The sequence below is a fragment of the Schistocerca nitens genome, unplaced genomic scaffold (assembly GCF_023898315.1).
Source record: "Schistocerca nitens isolate TAMUIC-IGC-003100 unplaced genomic scaffold, iqSchNite1.1 HiC_scaffold_465, whole genome shotgun sequence".
Lineage (NCBI taxonomy): Eukaryota > Metazoa > Arthropoda > Insecta > Orthoptera > Acrididae > Schistocerca > Schistocerca nitens.
Window position 1 is genome coordinate 3037867 of NW_026045998.1, and position 21892 is coordinate 3059758.

Consider the following 21892-nt stretch of genomic DNA (forward strand, 5'->3'; position numbering starts at 1 on the left):
ACAATAGCTTTTCCGAATCAAGAAGTCCGATAACTTTTCTGTAATACGAAGTGCGATTTGCATTCGATTCCTTCCCTTTTTCACGGTCATTAACGATTTTAAAACCCCCTTTTTATTCACCATTTCTTCTCACATTTTCAACCTTTTGTTTTCTTTCCTTTTTCTTTTTTATTAAACACTACACGGGCCACGATTCGTACCCGCATACCTCAGTCGGGAAGAGCATTCGCCCGCAAAATGCAGAGGTTCCGAGTTCGAGTCTCAGTCTTTCGTGACCGAATGTGTTGAGTAATCGATCGTACGTTAGGGGGCAGAGACAAAGAGTGGGGAGAACCGGTAGGTCCACGGTAATGGCGGTTTTTTTTTTTTTTTGTTACCGTGTTCGCGGCCGGCGTCGTCGCCCTCCGGCTTGGCCCGGGCGCCCTCGGAGCTGGAGCGCGAGTGCGTCATCCGGGGCTGCTGCTGCTGCTGCCGCGCGGGGGCGGGGGCGGGCTGCGGCTCACCTGCAACGTGACAGAGCGCAGGTAGCGGGCAGCACACCAGCGGGGCGTCGCAGACACTACCAATCACTTGTAAGCTACGCTGCAACGCGACTAATGTAAAAAGTAATACGATATCACCATCACAAAAACTGTTATTACAAATACGTGTAATATTAAGGCTACGCATTAATGTCTACCACTATTTACCGATCTTAATACTTTTAACTACTCTGTGTATGTACACCACTGGCTATTAAAATTGCTACACCGAGAAGAAACGCAGATAATAAACGGGTATTCATTGGACAAATGTATTATACCAGAACTGACACAGTTCATGGAGAGTAGTGACTGGCGTATTGTGACGAGCCAGTTGCTCGGCCACCACTGACCAGACGTTTTCAGTTGGTGAGAGATCTGGAGAATGTGCTGCAGTCGAACATTTTCTGTGTCCAGAAAGGCCCGTGCAGGGCCTGCAACGTGCGGTCGTGCATTATTCTGCTGTAATGTAGGGTTTCGCAGGGGTCGAGTGAAGGGTAGAGCCACGGGTCGTAACACATCTGAAATGTAACGTCCACTGTTCAAAGTGCCGTCAATGCGAACGAGAGGTGACCGAGACGTGTAACCGATGGCACCCCATACCATCACGCCGCGTGATACGCCAGTATGGCGATGACGAATACACGCTTCCAATGTGCGTTCACCGCGATGTCGCCAAACACGGATGCGACCATCGTGATGCTGTAAACAGAACCCGGATTCATCCGAAAAAATGACGTTTTGCCATTCGTGCACCCAGGTTCGTCGTGGAGTACACCATCGCAGGCGCTCCTGTCTGTGATGCAGCGTCAAGGGTAATCGCAGCCACGGTCTCCGAGCTGATAGTCCGTGCTGCTGCAAACGTCGTCGAACTGTTCGTGCAGATGGTTGTCGTCTCGCAAACGTCCCCATGTGTCGACTCGGGGATCGAGACGTGGCTGCACGATCCGTTACATCCGTGTGGATAAGATGCCTGTCATCTCGACTGCTAGTGATACGAGGCCGTCGGGATCCAGCACGGCGTTCCGTATTACCCTCCCGTACCGATCGATTCCATATTCTGCTAACAGTCATCGGATCTCGACCGACGCGAGCAGCAATGTCGCGATAAGATAAACAGAAATCGCGATAGGCTACAATCCGACGTTTATCAAAGTCGGAAACGTGACGGTACGCATTTCTCCTCCTTACACGAGGCATCACAGCAACGTTTCACCAGGCAACGCCGGTCAACTGCTGTTTCTGTATCAGAAATCGGTTGGAAACTTTGCTCGTGTCAGCACGTTGTAGGTGTCGCCACCGGCGCCAACCTCGTGTGAATGCTGTGAAAAGCTAATCATTTGCACTTCTCAGAATCTTCTTCCTGTCGGCTAAATTTCGCGTCTACAGCAGGTCATCTTCGTGGTGCAGCATTTTTAATGGCCAGTAGTGTATTTGCACGAACTGTTCACACGTAATTCGTAATTATTTACACGAAGTCATTTTCTTAACATATACAAGGTGTTCCAAAAAACACTTTACAATTTTGAAAATTCGTATAAATTTATTCGTATTACCTACAGAGGTGACTGTAGTGTCAACTTGTAGGGAAATTCGTCGAGTTTTGTCTCGCGTAGTTCGCTAGTGCCGAGACCCACGGCAAGGAGCGCTAGCGGCGGTTGCGTCAAAAGATGGCTGCCTCTACTGGACCCGAGCGTGCCGGTCGTGTGTTTCGGTTCTAAGAATCGAATTCGGCGACAACAGTTCAGGGTAATTTCCGTACCGACTACGCCGAAGGTCCTCCCGGTAGGTTTACAATTTACGAGTGGCACAAATGTTTTGTAGAATCGCGGTGCTCCGTAAGACACGGGAAACGGTCGGGTCGTCTGTGCACGTACGACGGCGACGTCGAGCGAGTGAGACAGCCATTTATCGACAGCCCTACGAAATCGATACCATTGATCGATTGCTTCTCGCAAGATGTCACCAGCACCTGGCTGACGACCGGCACTTTGTCAGTGACCGCGACGCGGCAGCCGGCCACACCTGACACCACTCCGGCTACACCTGACCGACCGAGGTGGCGCAGTGGAGCACGACGGTCCATCCCGCGTCCGACCGTCCCGATTTAGGTTTTCCGCGATTTCCGTAAATCGCTGCGGGCCGATGCCGGGGCGGTTCCTTCGACAGTCTGCTGGCGCACCTGTATTCCCACGCCGCACTCTCCGTACCCTCAGCCGAGGTGGCTTCCACCGACTGCCCCTCGGACCCTCCGTCTACCCCTCGTACCGACTTCGATCCTCCCCTGGCACACCCCGTGTTTGTTCCCTACCCCCCCCCCACCTTTCCTCCCCCTCCGGTATCCTCCGCCACTGGCATCTACACCCTCCCGTCTCCCTCATCCCCCATCTTTTGCCCATTCGGCAGGTCTCCGGACTCGTACACGTAAAGTCGACATTCGCGCGAAGGAAATCTTCGGCAGTGTTTCGTGTGTGTGTGTGTGTGTGTGTGTGTGTGTGTGTGTGTGTGTGTGTGTGTGTGTGTGTGTGTGTGTGTGTGTGTGCGCGCGCGCGCGCGCGGTCTATCGTGTTAGTGATCGATTCGGTGTTTCGTCATTTGTGCTCCTTCGTTCTCGTGTGCCATTTCTGTCGTCTCTCTTAGTGTCCGAGTGCCGAACGATTTTCTTCGGACGCTGCACCCGTGAACGACTTGACGTATTTTAAATTTGCGTCTCCGATGTCGCGTATCCACCGTGTCATTTCGTTTTTCGACGTCTCCACTCGCATTACCTGCACTATCAGTGGCCGAAGAGCGCCGTAATTTTGCCGCTGTCGGCCTACCATTGTACAAGGTGTTCAAATAACAATAAAGAAAAAAAAAAAAAAAGACACCGCACGCCGGGTTATCGCACAGTGGCACGTACCGGTGCGACGAGACGCCGTTATCGGCGGTCGACAGAGTTCGAAAGGGGGCCGCGCCGTGTCGTGCGAGGACCGGCGTCGGGCTGACACCCCCGCACCCGCGACCGCCGCCGGGCAATCGCCGACCCGCGCGTCGCCTCCCACACGGACGGCAGTTACGCAGCGAGTAGCGTCGTGACGCGGCGGTGTGGCTCCACACGGGGACAAAGTATCTCCGAGGGAAAATACTCGTCTGCACGTAGCACGTGGGTCTAGGAATTGCCCGATACTCTCTCCCAGTGTGAGCCGGCGTCTGTTCGGTCCCGCTGACGACATCGTACGAGGTGTGGCTGGAGAGTGCGAAGGATCTGTACAGCGGTGCTGTCTACGTGCTGCTGTGACGCATCTCCTTCCGAAGAGACCCCTCCAGACTGAACACACCGACTCCGACGGAGTTTCCACTATTGGAAACATTCCTGGAAATTTTCTTCCCGGAGTGTGTTAAGGACGCTCTCCGTATTTGCCAAGATGTCTCCGATCGAGTCAAATCGCTTCCCTTTCGGTGAAAATTTCAGTTTAGGAAACAGGTACGAGTCCGCAAGGGCCAAATCGCGGGAAGCACACGAGTCCTGAATTTGGTCAAAAATATAGAGACGGAGAGCCAGAGCACTGCCACGGTTGTGACGGTACGTCACATAAATATTGACTTTTTAGCGGTTGTAAATCGTAGTTTACGTATTTTACGAATATAATTAGTGTAAAAGATATAGTTAATGTTCTCGAAACAACTGATATGCAGCGATAGCATCTTTATTTAATGTTTATGAAAATAAAAAAGGATCGAACGAGACGCGATTGTACGGCCGAGGAGGAAGGACGTATTTTGTGGGACGCACACTGTTTTGTTTCAGTATACGGAAGGCAGCCATTGTGTCGCTACACATATTTCGTGTGAGTTATTCGTATTTATTGCTAAACTACTCTTGTTATTATTATTACAAAATGAATTTCTTTGTAATAGTTGTCACCTCAAATGCTCGCAGTGGCTAATTATTTTTAATAAGCATTTTTTTTTTTTTCAGTAATTTGCGCTGCCAGAAGCTCATCTTCCGATGCAGCCTCTGGTCGCCCATTACGCGCCGAAGTATTAATTTATTTTTCAGTGTTAACAGTAACTGTAACTGCGAGAGATTTCGTTATAAGAACCTTTTTAAATTGCAACAGATAAGTAATTTACGTTAAAGTTCATGTTTTTAAACTATACAGATTCCACGAGTTCAGTAAGTTTTATCTTGGCCGCTCCACGGCAACAATCGAAATTCTCTCGAGTCTTGCTTTGCAATCAATAAATAGAAACTAACAAAATTACATTCAATTCAATTTTAGCCATCACGTTCAAAATCTGAAGTTGGTACATGAGTAACTGAGGCCCTTCAAGAACCCGTTTCATACTTACTTGTGCACGTAAGTAAAAGTGACAAGAAAAGACAATATCCCTGAGAGAAAGAAGCATGCTGATAAATTAAAAATAAAAATATATAAAATATATATGTAATTTTTTTGTATGTGACGTAGCGAATGAGAACGGACGTCACACGGTGCACGCCTTTTCTTCCGCACCTTTTCGCACTAACGCTCGAGGACACATTTGAAGTATTCCTGGTCAATTGTCTGTCCTCCAGGGGTACATTCCTGCTGTCCAATACCGGTAGAATAAAAAAAAAAAAAAAAATCACTAACCCTGTCTTGACCTTCGACCGACTTTGCCGTCCTATCTTCGGTCGTGGCGAACCTGGGGGGTCTCCCACAGCAAAGGCTGCACTTTGCTTTCGTCACCTGTAATTACCCCATTTAACAAATCTGGGTAATTTTAGTCCGATTAATCAGTTCTCGGCACACTTCGAGTCGGTATTGTCTCCGGTCACTTGACAACATTTTTCGAACGAATTTTGCGGACACTCGACGCGTGTCCCCATCTTCAGTTAAAATTGTCTGAACTGCACAGAAGCTTACACGAAGTTCATCAGCCATCTCCCTAATTGTAAGTCTACGATCAGAGAGCACCGAGTCGCCAACTTCTACAACATTTTCATTCGTGTTTGAGGCGGAAGGACTGCCGGACCGTGGTTCATCTTCAAACGATTCGCGGCCATTTTTAAATCTGTCGAACCGGACCAAAACATTTGACTGCCTCATACAATTGTCACCATAAGTTGTTTTTAACAGTTCGTAAGTGTCAGAGGCTGATTTCCCGGTTTTAAAACAAAATTTCGCACAAACTCGTTGCCCAGTTTTTGTGTCCATTTTCACACAGACAGAATCCGCCAACAAGCCCTAACACAGCCGGACTCTACCAGCTGCCTCAACGAATCGAATAAAGGAAACGCAGTTTTCGGTCACGGGGCGTTCGAGGACGAAGCAATGACTCACTGCCCACCCTCCGTGTGCATGCCCGACAAACCAGTTAAGAACTGCCGGATTCATTCTCAAAAGTTTCCAACCACTCCTCGTACAACAGCTCCGGCGGCACAATTCGTGTGTGTGTGTGTGTGTGTGTGTGTGTGTGTGTGTGTGTGTGTGTGTGTACACCCGGGCCAGAAGCTGTGCCGCGTCGTTCCGATACGCGCGTTCGTACAGTTAACTTATTCGTAAATTTCGCTAGACTTCGTAATCACTCAAATAACATCACATATCGTCTCATTTCTCCATCGACTTCTAGATGCTTCACTTTTCTATGTCAGACACTGTATGTGATGGTAGAAATAAAGAAAATTTCTCGTTACTGGCACTCGGTACGTGCTACAAAAATCTGAAAGTGAAGAGCTTTCACGGTTTGGAACAAGGTCTGCTCGAAAGACAATTATACGGCATCCTTATCCAAAAATGTTGTTATACAGTGCACAATTTTTATACAATGATAAATCTATCTTTGTAGAGTAAAGGGATAAACTTGTACACTCATTACGATAAATTATTTTACACTCTGTATGTGTGTCAGTTATATTACTTACATTGACAAGTCTCCTGTACATTACATCAATTATTTATGTACGTATGTAATGGCATTCCTGTTGTTACAAGCACTCGGTTTTATCGAATTCTGCAATTCTTACAAGGGAACCTCCACATCGCAACCCCTCAGATTTAGTTATAAGTTGGCACAGTGGATAGGCCTTGAAAAACTGAACACAAATCAATCGAGAAAACAGGAAGAAGTTGTGTGAAACTATGAAAAAAATAAGCAAATTATAAAAACTGAGTAGTCCACGCGGAAGATACGCAACGTGAAGGATAATGGGAGCTCAGGAGCGCCGTGGTCCCGTGGTTAGCGTGATCAACTGCAGAACGAGATGTCCTCGGTTCAAGTCTTCCCTCGCATGAAAAGTTTACTTTATTTTCGCAAAGTTATGATCTCTCCGTTCATCATTGACGTCTCTGTTCACTGTAATAAGTTTAGTGTCTGTGTTTTGCGACCGCACCGCAAAACCGTGCGATTAGTCGACGAAACGACGTGCCTCTCCAATGGGAACCGAAAACATTTGATCGCAAGGTCATAGGTCAACCGATTCCTCCACAGGCAAACACGTCTGATATGTTCTATACAACACTGGTGACGGCATGTGCGTCACATGACAGGAATATGTTGTCGACCCACCTAACTTGCACACCTGGCGAATGGGTAAAAAGATTCTTCTATCTTGCCCGATTTACGTTTTCTTGTGGATGTGATAATCACTCCAAAAAAAGTGATGAAAACATAAGAGTTTGTCACATAAACTGCAAGAAATGAATGCAACAAAACAGTTTTCCCTGTGCTCTGTCAAAACATATGTTTTTAACGTTTTCAAATTTTTCCGCGTGTAGACCGTCAAATCCTGAACATGTCCTGGAATTTTGGAGAGCGAAGTTGATTGTGTGTCAGTGCCTCAACTTTGATAATTGTCTGAAAATAAAAAATTAAACTTTTCACTCGAGGTTAAGACTTGAACCGAGGGCCTCTGATTCCGCAGCTGCTCACGCTAAACACGGCACCACGGCGCTCCAGAGCACACACCCCCCTTGATGTTGCCTATCTTGCGCATGGTCTACTCAGTTTGTATATTTTGCTTATTTTTTTCATAGTTGCACACAACTTCTTCCTGTTTTCTCGACTGATCTGTGTTCAGTTTTTCAAGGTCTATCCACTGTACCAACTTATAACTAAATCTGAGGGTTGCGATGTGGAGGTTCCCTTGTTAGCAGCATACAATAGTAGGGGGGTTAGCACATACTACATCCGTGCTCGGGATGACTCTGACAGAACGGGTGTTTTAGATATTTGAAAGCAGACCGAGTTTTCGACACAGTCGGATCGGTGAGGCAGGGAAGGATCTGTAAGGAGGCGGAGTGAACTGGGGCACTCACCGGCGGCCGCGGGCTTGGGCTGCAGGTGCTGCCGCCTGGCGGCGGCGTTCGCACTCAGCGCCTGGTCGCACTGCGTCTCCAGGGCGCACAGCTCGCCCAAGATGGCGTCCAGCTCCGTCTCCTGCGAGTCTGCGGGCACCGCACAAAAAAAAAAACAAAAATGGTTAAAATGGCTCTGAGCACTATGCGACTTAACATCTGACGTCATCAGTCCCCTAGAACTCAGAACTACTTAAACCGAACTAACCTAAGGACATCACACACATCCGTGCCCGAGGCAGGATTCGAACCTGCGACCGTAGCGGTCGCGCGGTTCCAAGACTGAAGCGCCTAGAACCGCCTCGGCCACTCCGGCCGGCCAAACAAAACAGAGAGACATTACCGACGAGTCTATAAACACTTAACCACGGGAACCGGAATCTGGAAACCTTGCCGCGTACCATCTAAATACCAGGTGATCAAAAAGTCAGTATAAATTTGAGAATTGAATAAATCACGGAGTAATGTAGATAGAGAGGTACAAATTGACAGACATGCTTGGAATGACAAGGGGTTTTATTACAACCAAAAAAAAAAATACAAAAGTTCAAAAAATGTCTGACACATGGCGCTTCATCTGATCAGAATACCAATAATTAGCATAAAAGTAAGACAAAGCAAAGATCATGTTCTTTACAGGAAATGCTCAACATGTCCACCATCATTCCTCAACAATAGCTGTAGTCGAGGAATAATGTTGTGAACAGCACTGTAAAGCATGTCCGGAGTTACGGTGAGGCATTGGCGTCGGATGTTGTGTTTCAGCATCCCTAGAGATGTCGGTCGATCACGATACACTTGCGACTTCAGGTAACCCCAAAGTCAATAATGACACGGACTGAGGTCTGGGGACCTGGGAGGCCGAGCATGAGGAAAGTGGCGGCTGAGCAGACGATCACCACCGAACGACGTGCGCGAGAGATCTTTCACGCGTCTAGCAATATGGGGTGGAGCGCCATCCTGCATAAACATGGTACGTACCAGCAGGTGTTTATCAGCCAGGCTGGGGATGATGCGATTCCGTAACATATTGGCGTACCTCTCACCCGTCTCGGTAGCAGTTAGGAAACCAGAATCACGTATTTCCTCGAAGAAAAAAGGCCCGATAACGGTAGATGTGATAAATCCAACCCATACCGTGACTTTCTCGTCGTGCAATGGAGTTTCCACGACAGTTCTAGGATTTTCGGTAGCCCATATTCTGCAGTTGCGGGCGTTGACAGATCCTCGGAGCGTGAAATGAGCTTCGTCGGTCCACAACACGTTACTCGACCAATCGTCATCTTCCGCCATCTTTTGAAACGCCCACACCGCAAATTCCCTCCGCTTCACTAAATCGCCAGGTAACAGTTCACGATGCCGACGGATTTTGTGCGGATAGCATCGGAGGGTACGCCCAAGTGCCAACCAAACAGTAGTGTACGGAATGCCGGTGCGACGTGCGACTGCACGAGCGCCGACTTCCCCGTGCATAGACGAACCCGCCACATTCTCCGTTTGTTGCTGAACTGTCTCAGCAGCGTTACGCCTCGTGCTCGGTCGGCCACTACGGGGTCTATCGTCTAAACAACCCGTGGCTTCGAACTTCGAAACCATTCTCGCCACACCTGCATTTGTCGACGGGCCTTTACCCGTCCGAATCCCCTTCCTGTGGCGGTAGGATCGAAACGCTGAACTAGCACATTCCCCATTCTGACAATACAGCTTCACTAGAAGCGCCTTTTCAGGTAACGTCAACATGCTGCGACTGCTGGCGCATCTGTTTCTCTCTCTCATTACAGCTCCTTTTATACACGATTGTCATCCGCAGTCACTGACGTTTTGCTGTCCAGCGCCATCTGTCGGACATTTTGTGAAATTTGTTTTTTTTTTTTTTTTGTTCTAATAAAACCCCATGTCATTCCAAGCACGAGTGTCATTTTTTACCTCTGTATCCCCATTACTCCGTGGTTTATTCAGTTTTCAAATTTGATCAGCCGGTACCTTGACGACGAGACCGGAAGAGTGTAGAGTGTGACCCCCCGTCCGTGCCAGAAGAACAGCTCGACCCCAGCAAGAACCGAAGGAACTGCCTGCTGCCGCGTCGGCCTCGTTCTGCGTAAACTCTCACACCGACACCTGTCTACAGCTGCTGTTTACGGATAGCCGACAGTGCACACTTCCGTGTCCCGCGATCCCGAGAAACACGAGCGAGACAGTCAGCTGGCCGTCGACATTACGTTTGCTGTGAACGTGCACACTCCCGAGTTCCGTGTACGCGTTTCTCGGCCGATCGCCGATCCGCCCTCTGTCCCCAGCTCCACTGCCTCCAGACAGCCCACACCGCTGCTGCTGCTGCTACTCCTCACCCCCTCCTCCTCTCCACCTCCCACAAACTGCAGATACCGCTGTGCTAGCCCTCTGGCACACATTTCACAAGTCTCGGCTGTCCCTCAGTCGTTTTACCTCGTGGTGCAATCTAAGTCTCCCGATACCGAGACAATAATTACACTCTAAGAGCTCCTTCACTCGGTAACTTTTACCTGTCTCTTTGTAACCCTCCCTCCTGCTAAGTTGAGAGACTAAACTACGTCGAACTTAACCTCGACTAAACCGAGTTGAAAAACTCACGTACTAAAAGTACACCAGAAACTGCACGAGAAATGCACTCCACTAACCACCGAAACCTCTCCAAAGCCTCCACTCCGCCCAGTTTCCGTCGGCACCGCCACATCCTCGTTTACTACGATACCGTAACCTCAACCCTTTACAAACTCGTCCATTTTCACTGCTCTTCCTCCCAGTCGAATGCCCGCGCGTCTCGCAAACGCCACACACGTCAGCTGCGGTGGCGAGACACTGCAGTCGAGATCGGACATCCGGCCGTCGAGATTTACGTTTCCTGTGAGTAACCGAAGTTACTTTAGACGAAAACGAGGAGGACTCTTCCGAAAGAGCACGCCCCAGTCCAGTCCACACAGTAGTCTTGAGCCCTCCTACAGTTTCACCGTTCCCCCCGCCTCGCTTACGAGCCACCACCAGTTCGTCCCGTCGACCGCCACGCCTGGCTGCGCTGCCGACTCGACGGCCTCTCCTCCCGGGACCCCGTGTGCGCTGCACTGGCCGTTACCCTGCCAGCCGCAGCCGACCGCCTGCTCCCCATTCTTCCTCGGCCCACAATTCCAAAATCCCCGAGTGCCGACCATTCTGCAGTGCACGGTCGGTCGGTTTGTGGGGGTCGGAGGGACCAGAGGAGACCACTGGTCTGCTGCACAACCCTGCTGTAATTACACTACCGGTCATTAAAATTGCTACACCACGAAGATGACGTGCTACAGACGCGAAATTTAGCCGACAGGAAGAAGATGCTGTGATACGCAAATGATTAGGTTTTCAGAGCATTCACACGAGGTTGGCGCCGGTGGCGACACCTACAACGTGCTGACATGTGAAAACTTTCCAACCGATTTCTCATACACAAACAGCAGTTGACCGGCGTTGCCTGGTGAAACGTTGTTGTGATGCCTCGTGTAAGGAGGAGGAATGCGTACCATCACGTTTCAGACTTTGATAAAGATCGGATTGTAGCCTATCGCGGTTGCGGTTTATTATCGCGACATTGCTGCTCGCGTGGGTCGAGATCCAATGACTGTAAGCAGAATACGGAATCGGTGGGTTCAGGAGGGTAATACGGAACGCCGTGCCGGATCCCGACGGCCTCGTATGACTAGCAGTCGAGATGACGGGCATCTTATCCGCACGGCTGTAACATTTCGTGCAGCCACGTCTCGATCCCTAAGTCAACAGATGGGGACGTTTGCAAGACGTCTGCACGAACAGTTCGACGACGTTTGCAGCAGCACGGACTATCAGCTCGGAGACCGTGGCTGCGGTTATCCTTGACGTTGCATCACAGACAGGAGCGCCTGCGACGGTGTACTCGACGACGAACCTGGGTGCACGAATGGCAAAACGTCATTTTTTCGGATGAATCCAGGTTCTGTTTACAGCATCACGATGGTCGCACCCGTGTTTGGCGACATCGCGGTGAACGCACTGCAAGCGTGTATTCTTCATCGCCATACTGGCGTATCACCCGGCGTGATGGTATGGGGTGGCATTGCTTACACGTCTCGGTCACCCCTTGTTCGCACTGACGGCACTTTGAACAGTGGATGTTACATTTCAGATGTATAACGACCCGTGGCTCTACTCTTCATTCGACCCCTGAAACCCTGCATTTCAGCAGGATAATGCACGACCGCTTGTTGCAGGTCCTGTACGGGCCTTTCTGGATACAGAAAATGTTCTACTGCTGCCCTGGCCAGCACACATTCTCCAGATCTCTCACCAACTGAAAACGTATGGTCAATGGTGGCCGAGCAACTGGCTCGTCACAATACGCCGGTCACTACTCTCGATGAACTGTGGTATCGTGTTGAAGCTGCATTGGCAGCTGTACCTGTACACGCCATCCAAGCTCTGTTTGACTCAATGCCCAGGCGTAGCGAGGCAGTTATTACAGACACTGATTTCTCAGAATTTTTGCACCCAAACTGCGTGAAAATGTAATCACATGTCAGTTCTGGTATAAGATATTTGTCCAATGAATACCCGTTTATGATCTGTATTTCTTCTTGGTGTAGCAATTTTGATGCCCAGTAGTGTAGATTCCGCCAGCATCGGAGTGTGGCACCTGTCTCAACAGCTGAGGTCATCAGCCTGGTCGAAGCTTCTGCCACACGGTGCAGCCAAGTATTTCGAAGGAAACACCGATGCCGGCTGCACAGCACGACAGCGCGTACACTCGTCTCGCAACGAGAGCACTTGGTGGCTTCCGACAAACTTGACGTAACAATTCAAATCTTTCCTAAACTTTTTCGTTCTTACGCGCTTAATGTCAAATAATAAACATATTAACTGACTTCTACAGTCATCGGATGTGTGAACCTCTTTTGTACACAGGAATTCAACTCTTTACAGAATTGCAAGTCGGGCGGGTTACTGGTACAATTGATCAAGAGACTGAGACACGGATAAACCGTTTAGCCAACTAGTTGCAACAGAAAGAAATCCAGACATTGGTAGCTGCAAATTTAAAAGGCATTCTTCTGCGTCACCTGTTTCCTTGTAATGTGAAGCCAGTGCGGCCAGTTCCGGAGCACCGGTCCGGCATTTATCGAGTACACGCATCGCACGTCACACGAATCTGGCAACCCGATTCTGGAACCGTAACAGGAGAGTACAGCCCCTATGAAAATGGCATCAAAGTTACCCGAGTAACGTAAACTGGAACCTTTGGAAGAATGCTAATATTCTCGTAAAAATTTCTCTGGTACATATAGACGACCAGTGACGGAGGAAGAGTTTGTGACTGTCCCGATACCACTGTCGTATCTTATAAAGCGACCCTGAGAATAAGGCACAGAGGCAGGTAGACACTTCTTTTTCTTTCCTTTCATTCCATAAGCAAATGGGACAGACAAAGAAATTGCTAATATTGGCGAGAGGTCCACTCCACCAGGTACTGTACAGTGGCCTGTGAAGTACGTACGTACGTGTGGGTGCCGCAGCAGCAGCAGTTAGAAACGATACTCACCCTCTAGGTTGGCCATGCTGAACCTGTAGCTGTCTATCCTCGGCGTGTCGAGATGCGAGTTGAGTGGCCGCATCGCGCATTGCGCCACGCTGTCCAGGCCCTGCAACGACAGCAACATCGACATCAGAAACACCGTCGACACCGACATAATTAAGCATAACATCAACACCGACATCATCAACTGTACCATCAACACTTACACCATCAACCATTCCATCAACACCGACATCATCAACTGTACCATCAACACTTACACCATCAACCATACCATCAACAGTTACACCATCAACCATACCATCAGCAGTTACACAATCAACCACGCCATCAACACTTACACCATCAACCACGCCATCAACATGGGCACCATCAACCACGCCATCAACATGGGCACCATCAACCATGCCATCAACATGGGCACCATCAACCATGTCGTCATCAACCATGGCATCATCAACATGGGCACCATCAACCATGGCGTCATCAACATGGGCATCATCAACCATGGCGTCATAAACATGGGCACCATCAACCATGGCGTCATCAACATGGGCACCATCAACCATGGCGTCATCAACACATACATCATCAACCATACCATCAACACTTACATCATCAACCACACCATCAACACCGGCACCATCAATCATGGTTTCATCAACCGCACCATCAACTAGTCACCTAGCAACACTAACAGATGCGTAAAGGTAAAAGAAAACATTGGTGTGAAAGTGATGCAACTAACCTAAGAAGTCAGGCAAATGATTCAAACTCTAACAGTGTACCACAACAACAACCGAAGCTTGTTAATTATTAGTTCCCGCCGCAAGACGATTTTACCCCTACAAACATACCATTCCCGATACCGCCGTTGTGTTTATTACACTCGCACTGTCAACTGGGCGCTCTAATTTGTTGCATACACTGCTCAAGTCATTGTCAGTGCCAAGTCAGCACCTGGAAGATTTTCACCGCGAAGCAGAGGGCTCACGCTGGGTCAGCCCGGCAGCTGTCGCAACTCGAATCCCGTGACCTGGCAGACTGTCATAGGTCGAGGTCAAATGGGCCAGTCGAAAGTGGGAGTCAAGTGGGGCCACAGCTGTTCAAGCTCACTACAAATCTCTCTCTCTCTCTCTCTCTCTCTCTCTCTCTCTCTCTCTCTCTCTCTCTCACTCTCTCTCTGCCTCTCTCACTTGCTAGCTGCAGCCCTACACATCGACTGGGCATAAATTTTGAAGGGAACAATGTGTAAAGAAAACATTTTTTTTAATTTTATAATCCAGCCTCACGTCATGGCATCGCAATTGCTTCCGAAATCTTAATAGACCGCGATCAGAAGATCTGAATACTTGACACATTAACTTGTCAAAATCTAAAGTTATATGTTACTACGTAACATACTATAATCAGCCTATCTGATGAAGACTTACTAGTCAAGTCGAAAGAAGTCAGGACAACAACTGTGTTTCCTGAAGCCGTAGAGGTGTTCCGGCCTTGACTTTACAATTACACACGAGAAAACAATCGTAACATAACAACAACACCGCTCCAGCGAGTCCTGGAGACGGTGTAAGGTTGGACACCACACCCAGATGAACCTACACGCAGGGCCACGTGCTGTACGCAGTGACAAAGGTTACGTACAGTGAAATGCATAGCCGCGACCTTCTGCAACTGCAAACCTGCCGTGTCTGTTTCAAACATAAAACACGTCGCTGCTGATGACAATGAGTAAAAAAGGCACCACTATTCAGTTGCAAAATGCGACTAAAACTAATGTACATAACCAAAAACGAATTTTTGTTATGTTCGTCGTCTGAGCGTTACTAAACGATTCATCCGATTGCGATGAAATTTTGCTCAGTTGTTCTTCGTACTCCCGCGGAGGTTCGTAGAAAGATAAAAAAAGTACGGCACGCAGTGAAGTAGAAATGACCTCATAAAACAATGAGACGCCACCGTACGAAAATACACATTTTTGCATCCGTCACTTGACAACGAGAGCATTTGGTGTCCTGCAACATACTGCAACCCTTATTTCAAACCTTTACGAAAAAAATTTTTTTTCTTGCTCACAGCCCGCACAAAATCGTGAAATGAAAAAAAATTTTATCGCCCCGTTTTCACTGTTCATGCAGTAAAAGTGCTGAAGTTTTAATTGATTACTCCCGTACTACTATCTCTATTCACAACACGTTTCATAAACAGCATTCAAATCTACCGCTGAATGTGCCACCAGCAGAACTGCAGCACTGTACGACTCACGATTCAGGAGACATTTCCCGGGTGAAAATGAGACAACAGGGCTAAACCTGCCGGAGACACAAGTAAAATATACATGTCAGTACGTGTAAAGTGCGTTAAATATTTAACACGTACGTGCAAGGGCAAAGCCACGGGTAACCAGCTCACTCTAAACCCTTGGAACGATTTCAACCAAATTCGGTATACATATTAGATACGATTCAGGAAGAAGTTGTAAGAACAACCAGTCTTCTATTGAGGCGCGGGTTATAACGTGAGTGGACAGAGAATGGAGAGGGGAAGTGCACACAGGAGGGGGGGGAGGAGGAGATGGAATTAGAGGGGCAGAGGAGGGGAAAGAGGCAGGGTGAGAGGACTAAAAAGACTGCATACTGAGCCAGTTTATAGGAAAAGTTAAGAACGGCTGCACCGAAACTGCTTTTTTTTATATTCTTAATAATCCATGTAAGGTGGTTAGAGGAAACAAATTGGAAGAGTTTCCTGGAAAATTCGGGAAAACCGGAAATCCCTTTTCCTACCGTTTTTGTATGGACTCACGCTTCGCATGATGGATATGCGTAATTCTTCTTTTTTTTGTTTTGTGCTTCATGGTTCTGGAAATGTTTTCAGGGAAAACAATCGGGGCAATTGCAAAGGGAAGTCGGAAATTTCGATCAAACTGCAAAAACCATAATTTTTGTAAGCACTCTGGATCATACCTGACGAAAGGAAAGGGCGTACTTGGTTGATTCCTTTTCCTCCGTATTGCTCCCGGGATGGATGTAACTCGATGCTTTGAATTTTAAAAAAAGACAAAAACTGGAAGAGAAAGGCATTTCGGGCTAAATTAAAATAACGCTTGCTTTTACTGTTGGTTGTTTCGCGATCTGCCCAACAAATGCAGGTATTTTATTTCTATTCCTATCCACAGAGCTTACGCAGAAAAATTACCCTGTGGTTAAGTCAGTACATAGTGGTTAATAAAAAAGAAGAAGAGACGAAAAGAAAAGGTTGAAAATGTGGGAAGAAATGGTAAATAAATAGTGGGTTTTAAAATCGTTAATGAACGTGAAGAAGGGAAAGAATGAAATGCAAATCGGACTTCGTATTACAGAAAAGTTATCGGACTTGGTGATTCGGAAAAGCTATTGTTGGGGTGCTCCTTGTGGAGTTTCTGAGCAAAAGTCAAACCAATTCCCACTACAAAAATTATTTGAAAAGAACAGAGAATAACAAAATGTAACTGACAGGGGGAAATGGCGTAGGTAAGAGTTCATCCTTTACCGTGTTAACATGTCTTCTTTCGTGCGGCGTCCAGGTCTTCAAAAATCTCCTACTTCATTTCTGCGTGAAAAGTCTGCTCCGAAATCTTGCAATCGTCCAGGAATCACTAATTTATATAAATCTAAATCATCTTGACACTGAATGTAATTTATTTTACGTTGCTACTTCCATCCTCCGAATTTCATAACAACTTCCACAATATGTCTACACATTAATAAGTTTTTTCGTCTTAATCAGATCACGTCTGAATTAAGCTTCCGCTCTCGAGAGACAAAAGACGGACAGAAAACAAAAAAAGAGTTACAATTTTAGTATTTTCTCTGCCGTCGAGCGCTCTTACCGCTGCGACGGTATAATTTATATCTGAGGGAACGAGTGTGGCGCGGCGAAATTCAAAGTCCCGCTACATCAGGAATTTTCATCGTTCTTGTTTTTAGTTACAACAGTACGTTAGCTAAAAACGATGACGTGTTGCGGTTTTCGTCTCGTCGTCTAAGGAGCGCATTGTGGGAGATTTGCAGTGTATTGTTTCATTCTGCTTAAAAATTCGAAGCTGTATTGTTCCTCAGCTGGCCACGTCACTGCAGCTGTCCCAGTTAAATGCGCCGGTATGGCTGTTGTCCCGCCTGACGCACAAAACGCACCCTTATTGTCGTACCTGACAGCTTGGCCGCAGTCCCCCGCCAAACGGAAATCCAATGACGTTCCAGCAAACACGGAAGAATACATAGTGTAATGTTTATATCACGTTTATTCTTATGATGGACGGATTATATATAGTGCGCTATTTCTTCACATCGACATTCTTCAAAAACAGTCGATGAAAACGACGAACGAAAATCTGAATAACGAGATCTGTCGTTACAGTGTGAGGGGGAAATGTTGACGTAACTGGAGCAAGGCGCTAGCAGCACAACCTGCAACGTTTAGTTGCACGACGACTGCCAGGTCGCTGGCGTTTGCTCGGAAGTCGACCTCAACTGCTGCGGAGAAATCCGATGTGTGACCAAACAGAACGACGGCCTTCTATTGTGCCACTTCCACACAGTTATTATTGATAGGCCCGTATTACCCAATCACATTTCTTTGACAAAGAAATATGTTTCAAAAAATGTTCAAATATGTGTGAATTCCTAAGCGACCAAACTGTTGATGTCATCGGTCCCTAGACTTACAAACTAACTTACGCTGACGACAACTAACACACACCCGTGCCCGAGGGGGGACTCGGCGCTTCAGAGGGGTATTGTTCTCAAATTTCAAGATGGCGAACGACAACTTGTTATTATGAATTGCAATTGCTAGTACCAAAGTTGCATTTTGTGTGTATTCGGAAGAAAAGCGGCGGAAAAAAAGTAAACATATTTGGATAAAGCTACAGGTATTACGTCGAGAAAATAAAAGCATTCAGCAAAATTTGTTACGAAAGCCGCAAGTGGAGGACGTCCAGTCTATATAAATCCTTACGAATCAATGAGGACTTGTTTCAGTATTCGCTCAGTGAAGTGGCTTCTCATATCACAAAAAAGAATACTCTCTTGACAAATGCTATACGTACAGAAGACAGGGAAACTCTGACACTGTGATTTTTTGATACAGGAGAGAGCTACTCTAGTTTACAACACAGCACTCGAATATCACATTGCACATTGACGAAAGTAACTCCAGAAACGTGTGAAGCTATTTATAAAGCACTGATGAGGGAGTATTTGAAGGTAAATAAATGTTTCGTACACTACAATGGGAATAACAACTATTTTCATTTTTGAATAATTTAATTAATGGAATTAGTGTTCCAACAACTACAAAATTAAAGTACGAAACAGATGAAGCGTTTTTTAACTTGAGGCATCCGAAGTTCAAAAATAGGCAAAATATAATGGAAAGCTAAGAAAGAATTTTTTATTTTAGAGCCTGACCACATCGCCCATTCCGGCTTACTTCCTGGATATTTCCAGATGTACAAGTGGATGGCTGCAGCTGTGATTGTGGACAAGAAGCCGCCTACAGCATGTCCCATCTGCCCCTCAACACGCAATTAATAGGATGCAATGTGGCCATTGCTCACCCCGCGCCCTCGTCGAAGCAAGTTCACTAAAACACAGAGTCGATGGAACATACGAACTTTGAAGCCATGTATACAAACACACTACAGACACGTCTAATAGCTGTAGCGACGCCAGCGCTCCAAGCGGACAAGTTACATTTCACATTGCAGTGAACAGAAGACGAACGACTTATCAAATCTGCGGCGAGGCACTTCTACCTCTACATGGATACTCCGCAAATCACATTTAAGTGCCTGGCAGATGGTTCACCAAACCACCTTCACAATTCTCCATTATCCCAATCTCGCACGGCACGAGGAAAGTATTAACACCTACATCTTTCCGTACGAGCTCTGATTTCCCTTATTTTATCTCGGTGATCGTTCCTCCGTATGTAGTACGGGTGATCGTTCCTCCGTATGTAGTTCGCTGTCAACAAAATATTTTCGCATTCGAAGGAGAAAGCTGGTGATTGCAATTTCGTGAGAAGATTCCGTCGCAGCGAAAAACGCCTTTCTTTTAATGATTTCCGGCCCAAATCCTGTGTATCATATCTGCGACACTCTCTCCCATATTTCGCGATGATACAAAACGTGCTGCCTTTCTTTGGACTTTTTCGATGTACTTCGTCAGTTGTATCTGGTAAGGATCCCACATGGCGGAGCAGTGTGCTAGAAGAGGACGGACAAGCGTAATGCAGGCAGTCTCCTTGGTAGGTCTGTTACATTTTCTAAGTGTCCTGCGAATAAAACGCAGTCTTTGGTTAGCCTTCCCCACAACATTTTCTATGTGTTCCTTCCAATTTAAGTTGTTCGTAATTGTAATACCTAGGTATTAGGTTAGCCTGATTTATGGTGTAACCGAATTTTAACGAGTTCCTTTTAGTACTCATGTCGATGGGCTAACACTTTTCTTTATTTAGGGTCAACTGCCACTTTTGGCACCATTCAGATATCTTTTCTAAATCGTTTTGCCGTTTGTTTTCATCTTTTGATGACTTTATTTGTGGATAAACGTTAGCGTCATCTGCAAACAACCTAAAACGGCTGCTCCGATTGTCTCGCAACTCGCTTATATCAAGGAACAGCAGAGGGCCTATAACACTGCCTCGCGGAACGCCAGAAATCACTTCTGTGTTACTCGATGACTTTCCGTCAGTTACTACGAACTGTGACCTCCCTGACAGGAAATCACAAATCCAGTCACATAACTGAGACGATATTCCATAAGCACACAATTTCACTACGAGCTGCTTGCTTGGTACAGTGTCAAAATCCTTCCGGAAATCCAGGAATACGGAATCGATCTGAAATCACTTGTCAACAGCACTCAGCACTTCATGCGAGTAAAGACCTAGTTGTGTTTCACAAGAACGATGTTTTCTAAGCCTATGTTGACTGTGTCAACAGACCGTGCTCTTCAAGGTAATTCATGATGTTCGAACACAAAAAGTGTTCCAAAATCTTTCTGCATATCAAAGCTAATGATACGTGCCTGTAATTTAGCGGATTATTGCTACTACCTTTCTTGAATATTGGTGTGACCTGTGCAACTTTCAAGTCTTTGGGTACGGATGTTTCGTCGAGCGAACGGTTGTATATGATTGTTAAGTATGGAGCTAATGCATCAGTATACTCCGAAAGGAAGCTAATTGGTATACAGTCTGGACCAGTAGACTTGCTTTTATGAAGTGATTTAAGTTGCTTGAGTACTCCGAGGATATTTACTTCTACGTTATTGGCAGCTGTTCTCGATTCGAATTCTGGTATATTTACTTCCTCTTCTTTTGTGAAGACATTTCGGAAAGCTGTGTTTAGTAACTCTGCTTTGGCAGCACTGTCTTCGATAGTATCTCCATTGCTATCGTGCAGAGAAGGCATTGGTTGTTTCTTGCCGCTAACGTAGTTCACATACGACCAGAATCTCTTTGGATTTTCTGCCAGGTTTCGAGACAAAGTTTTGTTGTGGAAATAATTTGATCTTATTTATTTGACGACAGGCGGGATTTGACGAAGTTCCGTACTACACCATCAAATTTCTTTGACAAATATTTGACATATCCACTTTGACAAAGAAATATGATGGTGTAATACCGGCCTCAGCCAAGCGTGAGCGCGGACCGTTTTCCTTTCAGTTATTGCTCTAAGGGGGAGGCAGTTGATGTGCAGAATGAATATCTAATAATAAATCGACACTTAAGAATACAATTCTAAAACAAATCGTATTGGTGATGTTGGTATTTTAATTTCTATTGCTCGAATGTTAAATTTTGGTGGTTGAAATTATATTTATTATTATGATTTCATTTCTAATTCTTTTGAAATAAAGCTTATTACTATAATAATTGTTTTGGCAGCTCTAACTAAGAGAGCTCAAATTCCTGTTTCTGCTCTAGTTCATTCTTCTACTCTTGTCACTGCTGGGGTTTATTTATTGATTCGTTTTAGACAAATATTAGACACTTATAATTGTGGTTGCTTCTTACTTTTAATTGGTTGTATAACTATATTTATGGCTGGATTAGGTGCTAATTTGAATTTGATTTCTACTTTAAGACAACTTGGTTGAATAATAAGAATTTTGGCTATAGGTTATCCAAAGCTTGCATTCTTTCATTTATTGGTTCACGCTTTATTTAAGGCATTATTATTTATGTGTGCAGGTTCAATAATTCATAATTTAGAGGATTCGTAGGATATTCGTTATATGCGCTCAATTGTTAATGTTATACCTTTACTTCTGTTTGTTTTAATGTTTCTAGTTTATCCTTGTGTGGTATGCCTTTTTTGGCAGGGTTTTATTCAGAGGACTTGATTCTTGAAATGGTTTGTTTAAGATGAATTAATTGTTTAATTTTTTCTTTATTTTTTTCTACCGGTTTAACAGCTTCTTATTCTT

At 46.2% G+C, this 21892-nt stretch overlaps 1 protein-coding gene across 1 annotated transcript in view; it reads right to left on the reverse strand.

Annotated features, from left to right (window-relative positions):
• The window catches only part of LOC126232176 (ras-associated and pleckstrin homology domains-containing protein 1-like), a 239834-nt gene that overhangs the window by 81961 nt on the left and 135981 nt on the right, over positions 1-21892 (reverse strand). The window contains exons 2-4 of the mRNA XM_049942473.1: positions 13422-13521; positions 7805-7933; positions 378-503 (exon numbers count right to left, since the gene is read on the reverse strand). Of these exons, the coding sequence (XP_049798430.1) occupies positions 378-503; positions 7805-7933; positions 13422-13521 (355 nt within the window). The remainder of the gene's footprint in view (positions 1-377; positions 504-7804; positions 7934-13421; positions 13522-21892) is intronic.